The following is an 11,207-nucleotide window of genomic DNA, read 5'->3' as shown; positions in this document are numbered from 1 at the left end:
TAATCTCCCTTTACCAACGTAACGTCGTAACAAGAATGATTACGTTCTATTGTTGTTCCACCAAACAACCCATGCGCTATCGTCGCGTGTCTTTTTACTTCAAGACCTAACGCGTCGCTGGTGCTTTTTAGTATATAGGATCTTTGAGATCCGTTGTCGATTAGTACTCGCACGTCACGTTCGCCACCGTTATGTCGAATATTGACTCTAAAAGTTTGCAGAAAAACGTGGCTTGACGTGAAATTCGCGAGATCCTCAGATTTGGCTTGTTCAGGTAGATTAGCCGCTTTCGATTTGTCATGCGCATTATTTGCTTCTGGTTTTGATGCTACTTGCAGATCCGTTAATGTAGAACACATTAAGGGTACGTGCTCCTTTTTACAAATAATGCATTTTACGGTGGCGCGGCATCTCTTGACGCTATGACCACCCCGCAGGCATCGAAAACATGCCCCTTTCTTTTTTACTATATCTTTGCGCTGTTCTAGCGAAAAATTTTGAGCTTTAACACACATTGTACTTTCGTGATTTTTATCGCAAAAAACACAGCTCAAACCATCTTGGACTACTAACCCCGCGGCTGTCGCTATCGGTTCAGCGTTTTGCGATATCACCTTTTTCTTAAACGTAGGACTTAATCTACAGTACGAGTCATTCCCGGATTGTTTACGTACGCTAGCTTTCCCTCCCGAAGAGATACCAAAACCCTCAGCAGCGAGTGCAATGCGCTCCTCGCCCTCTACTTCTCTTTTTAGGAAGGCCATTAAATTGGCTAAACGCCTAGCAGGTTTTATCTCTTCACGCTGAATTGCATCTGATAAATTTGCTATAGACGCGTTCGCGGCCCTTTTGCCACACTCTAAGAAGTTCCTCTGGCAAGCACGACTCAATAAGTGGGAATAACATTGCTGCGCACTTCTCGGTGGTTACGCCTAGCGTCTCCAGCGCTCTCAACTGAGTTTCCAATTTATCGTAGAGAGATACTAAGTCAATTTCTCGCGTCGAAGTCGCGTTCTGAATAATCAACTTCAACAATTCGCGTACATAAACTTCGATTAACAAGTCCTCTCGACCGTACCGCGATTTTAACGAGTCTATAATTTTTGAATAGTTACCGGCCATCACAGGGTAGCTTTCTACGACCTGCCGTGCACGGCTGCCAGCAACTGTGGCTTGTATTAAGTAACTAATTTTATCGATTTCATCGAGTTCTGTATGATGATGAATTTTCACAAATTGTGCCCAAAACGCGAGCCATTCACGCACGTTCCCATCAAATTTTTTAAAATCTTTCGGTAATAAATCTCCTACCTTGTATGTTGTAAAGATTTACCCCATTGTTACCGATGCCACTGGAAGGAACGGCTGCTGTCGATGGCTTGGAGGTTAGGTCGCTCACCTGCTGCTGTAACTCAAGGAACTGTTCCATGAATTCTGCGCAAGTAGCTTGTTCGGCTCCCAGGACGTCTCTGTCGGCCGCCTCACCCATCAACAGCGTTGTTATTTCATCGTCGGCTTTTTGTAAAGTTGAATGCTTAAGCCGCAGCATTTCAACCGCCACCTTCAACGCAACACTATCTATAGGAGTTTTAGTTAATAACCCCCGTAGCTTGTCGGTGGCCCGCATAAAGCTATCACGACATACGTCGCGGTATCGCCTTTGTTGCTCCATTTTTCGCGGAAATCGAACGCACCACTAAAATGTCAATTTAACACAAATATCGTAGCCAAAACACTCAAACCCGGTGTCCTGTCACGGTCGCCATAAAATGTTAACAAAGCTTGCTGAAAACTACCCGTTTTCTTTTGGGTTTTATATTTCTTTTCACGATACAAATTAAATAATTGACATTACTACTAAAAAATGCGTATTTCTCCTCTTTTGTTTTTACAACCCTGATATATCCAATTTACAACAATACTAATTAACTGCCACATTAAATACCTTTTCACATTATCGTCCAAAAACCAACACAATGTTTTCTTTCTTATCGTTTTAATTTGACCATTTTGGCATTTGATTTTGACATAGGGGCTTCTTTCATGAATTGGTTCTTCAACAGGAACGTCAGCGAAATTCAAATCCTGGAAGTTGATTAAGGAATCACTATGGTCATCATCTTGTTCTTGATCCTCGCTTGTTTCGCTATCATCCTGTTGGTCAACAAATTGGCGTAACACATCATTCGTAGCCGGTTCATATGAAAATTCTTCTGACAAATTTAAGTCAACACAATGATAATCCAATGCATCTGGATCCTGTAATTTATACGGTTGTGAATCAATACTCCCGTCAAATATCATAATTTGTTCCCAAAGGTTTTGAGTATCATCGTTATCTCGATCGTTATATATACCCAATAACTTGCAATCATTTATCGCCTCTTGCAATGCTGTCATACATACTGACTCGATTTCTTCATCACAAGGGAACACAATACCAATCGAGTTATGTGCAGTTCCCATTCTAGATGACCCTTCCCGTGGAAATACAAATGTATCGCGCAAATCACTCATAATACTTACAATAGTCTCTATTTTATTAATTCTGTTCAACATTTCCATTAAACTAAAATTAACTATCGTAGAGTACGTTGACGTGAGTGATCTGGTAGCGCGAAAAATTTGCTCACATGGTTGAGAGCTGAAGAGCCAAGTGGCAAAATCCGTATCAAGTTTTTCTTCCCTAAATTTTCGGATGATCTTAATCAGGGCATGAGCATTCATTTCAATACACAAGTACGCATTGAGAGTTATAAAATTTTCAGTCACTGTGTATGACTCGGAATTTCTTACCCAACTCCTCCATATACGAAGAAAAAAGACCGCATACCAAATCAGTTGCAATCGCCTTACAGGACTAAGGTCTTTCCTGAGAAAAGCATCAAGTACAGATCTGAGTATTTTAAGATATGCAACAGTTCCTTCGCTGTTTGGAACACTTTTTTTAAGAAGTTCAGACACTTTAGGAGCAATAATTTTTTCAACAGATCGGAAATTCATTTTGTCTTGTGAATTTAGGTCTCCTAAGGTCAGAAGGTGTTTATCTTTAGACACAGTCTCAATTAGAGTTTTAAGATGATCCGATGATGCTATAAAATTTCCAAGAGCGAGCGTGACTTTTTGATTGATTAAACGCGTTTTTAATTTTGTTCCGATGTGAACTGTGTCCTGAGTGCAAATATTGCCAGTATCTAATGGCATGTGAAACCACTTCCACTTTTCTGTTACCTGGTTAGAAAGTTTTGTTGTGAGCCGCATCGCTTTCAGCAACCTCGTGTCCCCGTCTGACGAGAAACCCAAAAGTTCTATGTTATACCGACGTGCAGATACCTTCATTTGTTCCCATCGCTGTATTACATCATTATGCGTGAATTTGTTATTAGTACCGAAAATGTTAAGACAAAACGAAGGGGTTTTATCAATTGGACATTGGGCCATGATTGCGTACCCATATTGAGCTCGTTCTCCTTCCACAAAGATCTGTTGGATTCTTCGTGCCGAAGTTGCTTCGAAGTAGTTCTCACGTGGCAATCCATTATGCTGTGGAATGACAAATCCAACCACCAAGTTATTGTGTGAAGAGTATCCTATTTTCCCTGTAATCTTTGTCGCATCTTCGCTTATCCACACGACGCTTGGCAATCCACGACTATCAAGAAATCTTCTCAGATCTGCAAAGCGTAATTCCCCTTCTTGTATATTTGAATTAGTAATAGAACGGTGTAAAGTTGTTATTGAAGGAATAACGTTTTTCAAATTTGCATATAATGTCTCGTATAGCATTCTCCCTCCAATTAAGAATAGGTACAAGCAGAATTTTTTTACACTTTCGTCAAATCTGTTTTTTGATTTCGTTTTGGAAGCATTGGCAGCAGCTGTATCAAGCATAATATTTAAAAAAATTGACACAGGAGCTCCCGTTAACGATGCACCGCCAACCTTGTCACCCAATAATCGGAACTTTTTGGCTTGTTCTTGAATTATTTCTTTTAATTGACTATTTTCGATTAACACCTTCTCAATGTCTTTTAGTGGCTTATAAAAATTGGTTATAAGCAGCTGTTTTTCATCATCAAAAGAATTTTTGCGGCCACGTCGATTTCTTTCACAGCGCGAGTATTTCGGAGATAACCACTTGTTTTCAACAAGGACCGAAGTCGGTTGTTGTTGGGGCTGGTGTAACGATTGCTCAACAGAACTGTAAGCCCCTTCATGTACAATTCCGTCTGTTTGAAAATCCCGAGGAAAATCCTGTTCGGTACCGCTTTCAATGTCTGATAAAATTATTTGCTTGTTTGCTTTTTTTCTTGGTTGAATGATATCTTCATCCTCTTCTTCTGATGATAAGACAGCAGATACTACGACTTCAACATCTGATCTTGTTTCTTGTGCGTCTTCACCTATTTTCTCATCTACTCTAGAGATGGTGGGTATAAAGGAAGAACTAGTAGACGGTTCAGAACAGAATGTATGTAGTGTGGGTTGGCGAATCGTGCGCTTAGATTTTGGCTTAGAGTTATCCTGGAATTTATCTTTATTTGAGTCCTTATTTTTCAAATGTTTGTTAACATGTTGATAAAAATTCGAAAAAGACCAATGGGTGTTGTGATTCTTAGGCAGTTTTTTCACCTAAAATTGAAGTAGTACACGTTAACAGGCGCCGGGCACAAGTTGATAATGTATTCCAAGTAGTTATATATTTATAGTTCTGTACCTTAGTAATGTTCAGATACACATTACACTCCAAGGATACTTTAAAAAAATCCTCGCTGCGCTGGAATTGTGTCAAAGTATCCAAAAACTGTAATTGGTATCTGGACATTACAAAGTGAGCGTTTTATATGAGATCGAAAGAGTCTCGGAAAGAGTTAAAAATTGTTATTATTTTATGTATACGAAATTCTCGTCAATCAGAGTGCATTATTCTACCTAGTACATATGATATTACAGAGGGTAATACCGATAATACTTGATATATATGTAGTAACTACATGTTGAGATAGATTCTGACATATCTGACGTATTTAAGCAAAAGCAAAATTTTATACATAAAATAATTTTAACAAATCTAATGCAGGAATTGATTTCTAAGTGCTAAGATAAAATACCAATCATAAAATCGAGCGTACAAAAGCAATGCATACCTTTACTTTCGCATCGCAAATGAAACATGGGATATAACAGCAAATAAAATCGTCGTCATCTGGTGAACACTGGTATTCTATGCTTTTTATTTTAGTGGTATATTCTCGTTCTTCATCTTCTGTGATTTTGCTCTCTTTTTTTAGTAACAAAACCCAAGACACAATGTTTTGTTTTATTTTGGTACTATATTTTGATAAATTTTCAGCCATTTGAAGGTTTGTGTTGTTGCACGTCGAAGCAATGCTGGGTTCTCGGCTAGGTTTGACTTTGCGTTTATTTTGTTGCTGAGACGTAGTTGTAGTTAGTTCACGTTGTGATTCACTCATGGCTAGTAATAACTTTCTGTGTCCCATAAGAAATTTAAAATTTGTAGGCTTCTTCTTAAACAACGGCCCATAATAGTTTTCATACTCTTCTTTATCGATCAAGTCGACAAGTTCGCCTTTTACAAACTCCTCTAGCCTATTAATATCGTCCTCTGATAAATTTTTAATCCCGATTTTATTTGCTAAACCGGACACTTTTACTATATTTTTTAAGAATAGAGGAATTTGGACTTCTAGTTTTTGTTCAATGGAATTGATAAATGTATCCTCCGTATCTCCCCAATCAGAGATTGTCTCAATATTTGCTGTTACCGCCATTGTTTGTTACACTTACGAGCACACCCACCCGCGCATTCAACGATAAAAACGGGAATAAGGGTACTTTATGAATGAAGAACGAAGTTCATTGTCAGACTGATACTTCAAGAAAATGCTATCGCAGTAAAAATGCACAGCATAGAGCGAGGCATGGTGACTCACTGTTAAATGCTATTCATAAATAAACCACCTTTATTTCCGACCTCGTTACGACTGTTATTTGTTGCCATATATACATATATGTTTGTTGCTATGTACTTCATAAAAATGAAAATAATTCGTAGAACAATATTTCCTTTTCAATTCTTATTATTCTCGAAAATAGCTTGGACTACACATAGCCGTAGGCATTTTCTTTGAACTTTTGAATTTGAGCAGGTGTATCACAACATTTAAAATCAATTAAGTCACATTTTGTTATAGCCTTTGTCGTATTTCTTGACTGTACTTAATCTAAGTAAAAATTCCCATAAGAATTTTGTTCTATTAATCCGATTGAATTCATAAAAATTTGTGATTATGTATCAAACAATAATCTTTGCAATTGAACTCGAAATGAAGTCTCTCCGAGATTCTTAAATTTCAAAACAAAAAAAGCAATGTATGCAATCGAAATGTAACAATCATTCTATTACTTTTTCGGTGTATAGGGTAAGGACTCTAGCACATGATTTACGACTGCACTACATGAACGAATGTTAAAACACATTTTTTTGCATAATTTTCACGAATTGTAAGCGTCTGATATACATTTATCTTTACATTTACAAATCATTGATACTCGCATTGATATGTCATATTTCATAAACATTTACTACATTTCTTAAACATTTGCTAAACTATTTTCTACATTTCCTTAACATTTGCCACATTACCTAAACATTTGCTACATTTCCTCATCATTTACTACATTTCCTTAACATTTGCCACATTTCCTGAACATTCGCTACATTTACCCAACATTTGCTACATTTGCTCATCATTTCCTCGGGACTGTACACCACATTTGCCCAGCGGTCAACCCCTCGGAAATGTGGAATGTAAATTTAATTTGCTGTAAATTTTTTAAAATGCCTTATAATGAAGGGTTTGTGGTAATACCATTATTACATTCAAAGGAATAGTGTAATAATGAATATTTAGTCTTTAAGAAAGTAATCTTAAAAATTATTAAAATTTTATTTAGAAATTCATTGTGCTTAAAAAAATAGATATGTAGTAAGGCCCAGGTACGAAGGCGTAGAAGCATTTAATTTTTGTTTTATACAGTGTGCTCACTTAAGTTGGACTCATATGGGAAACTTTGTTATTATTGGTTTCAGGAAAAAAAGTTATTCTTCATAAAAAGTTCTGCATTATCTAAAACCTAAAATGCAATTAGATATTAATTTTTTTAAACCGTATACGAGGTTTGTAAAAAAATATTAATCTTACTCAAGAGTAAAGTACCTTTATTTTTTACAATACAGAAAAATGTTGTAAAGTTATTCAAATATGCAATTACAGCTATTTAGCATAAAAATTAAGATTTGGTGATTATTTACGTTTTACATTATTAAATTATTTGTAGTTATAAATTTTCATGCTAAATAGCTGTAATTGCATGTTTGAATATAACTTTCAATTTTAAATAACTACAACATTTTTCTGTATTGTACTTTTAATATTTTTTGACAAACCTCGTATACGGCTTAAAAAAATTAATATCTAATGATTGCATTTTAGGTTTTAGATAATGCAGAACTTTTTATGAAGAATAACTTTTTCCTAAATCCAATAATAACAGTTTCCCATATGAGTCCAACACTGTATACAAAATTTGTCATAAAAATACTTATTTTAATTCAGAATTTGAGAACTGAATATAAATTTTCTAAGAATTAATGACGAGTGTTGCTTAATTCGTCCATTCTTTATCAGAAGATATCAAATTTGATGAAGTACTTTATTTGAAGTAAAAGGAAAATAAAATATTCCATCTACACCTCCTACTTTTGCGCAATTTATTATCAGTAATTAACAAAGGAGGATTTGTGTAATTATTCTGATTAACATTGGATAATAATGGACATTGGACTTTAATGTCGCTAATTAATCACCAGTTTTGTCTGTTTATTATGGATATGGATTCATTAAACTCAACTTGGTCGGTGGTCAAATTCCCTAAAGAAAATTCGGTGTGCGTTGTACCTACATCGTGGATACATAAGGACAAATGTTATTGGCCCCCTTATAACGATAAGTTGACCAGGACTGCAATTGAAAAGCATGAATCATTTAACGCCCAAACATGGCTCGAGTTTCCGTGTGAACCTTTTAGGAATGCCACATATGGTATTGTATTGCATAAAATTTTTCAAGTATTTCTAAACCTTTGTTTACGTAGATACATTCAAAGAAGCAAATCGAAAGTCACAGATTGCTATGACAACTTCAGATTTAGAGTCAAGTGCTGAAGCTGGTGCTACCACTGTTTCATCGCGAAAACGGAAGATATTCAGAAAAACCTTTAGTTTTTCGTCTATTGACGAGGAAAATGAAGAGTCAGTATTACCGGAACCACCAAAACTGACAATAAGAGGTATGGAAAAAATTACATTTTTTGCTTTCAATGTTGTTATTCCACTTTTGTTTGTAGAAACGTTTGAAAGACGCGCAGATGAACCTCAACACAGTAGTTGCAGTGCGGCATCAATAGATGTGGAGTGTGAGGAACTAATTTTACCTGAATTACATACACCGAACAAAAGAAAAGGTGAGCATTAAATTGCATTGTATATGTCTTCTCATAACTATCTACTTTCCTGTCTGCAGATGACATGCCTTTTTAACTCATGTTTTTACAGAAAACTCTCAGACAAGAGATGATACAATGGTAGAAACTACAATGCAAGGTCAAAGTAGTAAAGCAATATCAAGGAAAGGTGACGGCCATGGTCAGGATGAAACTCAAACAATTAGTAAGGTTACAGTAAAATTATAAATGTATTATATTGTTTCACTTTCAAGAATATCTCCAGCAAATCATTAAAAAACAAAATATATTGCAATCCATCCTTATGGATATTAGTAATAGAATAACAAATTTGGAATCACAGAATAGTACCCAAACTCAAGAGAACGTTGATGATAATGCAGAATCCTTTTTTGTGATTATGACAAATCTACCAATAGATTCGCAGGAGCATTTAAATGATTTGGAAATGTACTTAAGTACACCAGAACATATGGAGAGCGCCGTAAGTGGAATATTTGGTTTGTCATTTTCCAAAAAGTTTGTATTTCATATCTGGTACTATATCATGCATATTTACATTAAAATGTTGAATCATATACTGTCATAATAATTAATATTTCTTTTTCTTTGTTTTGGCTAGGTTAAAGAAGTGTCTCATATTGGTGGGAAGGACACGTATGATTTCGTTTTTCGTGCAACACAGAAGCTCATTACAAACAATTTCTGTGGTACTACATTTAGCTTTTTGGGAAGGCGCAAAAAGGAACCTTTTACTAAACTCAAATTGAATGAACTTCTAATAAGTAAGTATTTCTATGTGTGAAGCCATAGTTTATTGTTTTCTTTTAAAGAATCATCAATGCACTTGTTCCCTTCTGCAACATTGAAGGATGTAGAAGGCAGTATTACGAAATGGTTAAGACGGTGCTTGGAAAGATCCAAGAAATAAATACCTTTTAGTTTCATATACTTATGTAGCGCTGTGAATTTCTGAATAAATTTATTGCTTTAAAATTTTACTTGGTTTTAGATATCATCAGTACCTCCATCAGGCAACCTAGCGAGAAGCTTTTGGGTTTTTTAGTAAACAATTTTAATTAAAAAAAATTTCCTACATATATCACCTGGAAGTATAGGAACGTGTCGGGTAGTTGGAGTAAAACGAACTGAATAGTAACGCCAAAAACTATAAGCAAACTTTAATATTCAGAACGTGTTTAACAGCAATGCTGCCCAAACACGTTCTGTTTCAGTAAAGTTTATTTGTGTTTTTGAATATGCATCAAAATCGCACGTATGCAGTATTTATAGTAGATGCAAAATATGTACATTGTACGTTATGTTTTCACTATTGTGTACTTCTTATGTACGTACAGTGTATATAATAATATCTACAATGTACATGCAATAGGTACGTACGATGGACGTAAATAGTGTACGTACACTATAGGTACAATGTTGTGACAAATGGACTTTAAATGTACGTCCATGTACAGTACATTGTACGTGTGTCCATGTACAGTGTACATTTGTTACGTCTAATAATTACGTGTTATGTACGTACATAGTACACCTGTGTGCTATGTGGGTATTGGGTAGGCTGAATCACTCAATAAATGTGAACTTTGTGGGAAAAGTACATCATCGTTACATTTTACACGTACTGTAGAATGTTGAAAAACCCGGGCATCATGAACCGACCCCGGGTATCCCACAAAGCAGTCAGTAAATATACAATTATGGTCACATACGCCTTGTAATATCATAGATGGTCTGCCTTTTCTATTGATGTAAGTGGCAGAATTGTGCTTGGGTGGACATATATTAATATGGCACCCGTCTATAGCACCCAACACTCCAGGAAATGATTTTATTTTCTACAAAGAAAAAATGTTAATACTTCTAAGGTAGGGAAACTAAAAAAAATACCTTGAAACCAGCTATTGTTTTAATAGCATCATTTCCTTTTGGCCATTTTATAAATACAGAACCTTTGCTGTTCAGAATTTTACATACTCTTATTAGGCAGTGAAATATGGAGCTCTTTGAGACATTGAAGCGATCACCAATAGATCTGAAGCAATTAACGGATTACTATTTTTGTTATACAAGGTATTCACATAATACAAACCTATAGCTTTCTTGATTGGCTAAAACCCACACACAAATTAAACATTGTAAAGAAATAGGCACTTCTGGTCTACCAACAATCTTTTTGGAGGCCTTGCATAAACCACAAATGTTAATTAAGACAGCCATACTACTACGAGACATTCTGAAATGTGAGTGGAAATCTTCGTGTAAATATCGTAGTACTACGTCTTCATACATCTCAATTCTATTATGTGTAAGACGTCGTCTTCTTTTGTTGTAAATGGTGATTATTTGCAATAGAGTCTGAAACCGCTTTGATTTCCCTTAAAAATATGTATATGCTGCACAAAGACTTTCTTAACGCTTGGACTTACTGCTACAGTGAAACAAGGCGTGCCCACGGGCCAATACAAGATTGATCACATCGTTTTGCTCATTTATATCCATTATTAAACAATATCAAAATACTTCAACACCAATTTCAAAAGAGTGCGGTTTGAGGTTATAGCATAAACATAGACAAACTACTCTATGGGATATAGGTTACGTTAGTTGCACAAAGCGTCGTTTTTTAATGCGGGATT

General features: G+C 35.6%; 3 protein-coding genes across 3 annotated transcripts; 1 reads left to right on the top strand and 2 right to left on the bottom strand.

Annotated features, from left to right (window-relative positions):
• Window positions 1–1,450: 1,450 nt before the first annotated feature.
• On the bottom strand, window positions 1,451–6,801 carry LOC116159214. The gene is made up of 2 exons (XM_031472162.1): window positions 5,148–6,801; window positions 1,451–4,632 (listed from the first exon to the last, which is right to left on the bottom strand). The coding sequence occupies exons 1-2, from the start codon at window positions 5,790–5,792 to the stop codon at window positions 1,858–1,860; spliced, it is 3,420 nt and encodes a 1,139-aa protein (XP_031328022.1). The 5' UTR covers window positions 5,793–6,801; the 3' UTR covers window positions 1,451–1,857.
• Window positions 6,802–7,483: 682 nt separating this feature from the next.
• Window positions 7,484–9,514, top strand: LOC116160652. The gene is made up of 7 exons (XM_031473903.1): window positions 7,484–8,126; window positions 8,179–8,373; window positions 8,431–8,547; window positions 8,639–8,752; window positions 8,802–9,031; window positions 9,170–9,332; window positions 9,381–9,514. The coding sequence occupies exons 1-7, from the start codon at window positions 7,874–7,876 to the stop codon at window positions 9,476–9,478; spliced, it is 1,170 nt and encodes a 389-aa protein (XP_031329763.1). The 5' UTR covers window positions 7,484–7,873; the 3' UTR covers window positions 9,479–9,514.
• A 595-nt stretch (window positions 9,515–10,109) lies between these two features.
• LOC116158582 (putative nuclease HARBI1) lies at window positions 10,110–10,910 on the bottom strand. The gene is made up of 3 exons (XM_031471386.1): window positions 10,661–10,910; window positions 10,459–10,603; window positions 10,110–10,406 (listed from the first exon to the last, which is right to left on the bottom strand). The coding sequence occupies exons 1-3, from the start codon at window positions 10,858–10,860 to the stop codon at window positions 10,110–10,112; spliced, it is 642 nt and encodes a 213-aa protein (XP_031327246.1). The 5' UTR covers window positions 10,861–10,910.
• Window positions 10,911–11,207: the final 297 nt, after the last annotated feature.

This window comes from Photinus pyralis, unplaced genomic scaffold, assembly GCF_008802855.1.
Source record: "Photinus pyralis isolate 1611_PpyrPB1 unplaced genomic scaffold, Ppyr1.3 Ppyr1.4_LG1, whole genome shotgun sequence".
Lineage (NCBI taxonomy): Eukaryota > Metazoa > Arthropoda > Insecta > Coleoptera > Lampyridae > Photinus > Photinus pyralis.
This window is presented reverse-complemented; position numbering and strand designations above follow the sequence as displayed.

What these genes read in the sequence shown, in the direction of transcription:
- LOC116158582 (XM_031471386.1), bottom strand. Translation starts at nt 10,860, where the DNA reads ATGTATGAAGACGTAGTACTACGATATTTACACGAAGATTTCCACTCA. An exon ending in GCCAATCAAGAAAGCTATAG is followed by an intron (nt 10,604 to 10,660) that starts GTTTGTATTATG and finishes TAATTGCTTCAG; the next exon opens with ATCTATTGGTGATCGCTTCA. An exon ending in AAACAATAGCTGGTTTCAAG is followed by an intron (nt 10,407 to 10,458) that starts GTATTTTTTTTA and finishes TTTTCTTTGTAG; the next exon opens with AAAATAAAATCATTTCCTGG.
- LOC116159214 (XM_031472162.1), bottom strand. Translation starts at nt 5,792, where the DNA reads ATGGCGGTAACAGCAAATATTGAGACAATCTCTGATTGGGGAGATACG. An exon ending in TTTGCGATGCGAAAGTAAAG is followed by an intron (nt 4,633 to 5,147) that starts GTATGCATTGCT and finishes CTTCAATTTTAG; the next exon opens with GTGAAAAAACTGCCTAAGAA.
- LOC116160652 (XM_031473903.1), top strand. Translation starts at nt 7,874, where the DNA reads ATGTCGCTAATTAATCACCAGTTTTGTCTGTTTATTATGGATATGGAT. An exon ending in ACCAAAACTGACAATAAGAG is followed by an intron (nt 8,374 to 8,430) that starts GTATGGAAAAAA and finishes TTTTGTTTGTAG; the next exon opens with AAACGTTTGAAAGACGCGCA. An exon ending in GGATGAAACTCAAACAATTA is followed by an intron (nt 8,753 to 8,801) that starts GTAAGGTTACAG and finishes TTCACTTTCAAG; the next exon opens with AATATCTCCAGCAAATCATT.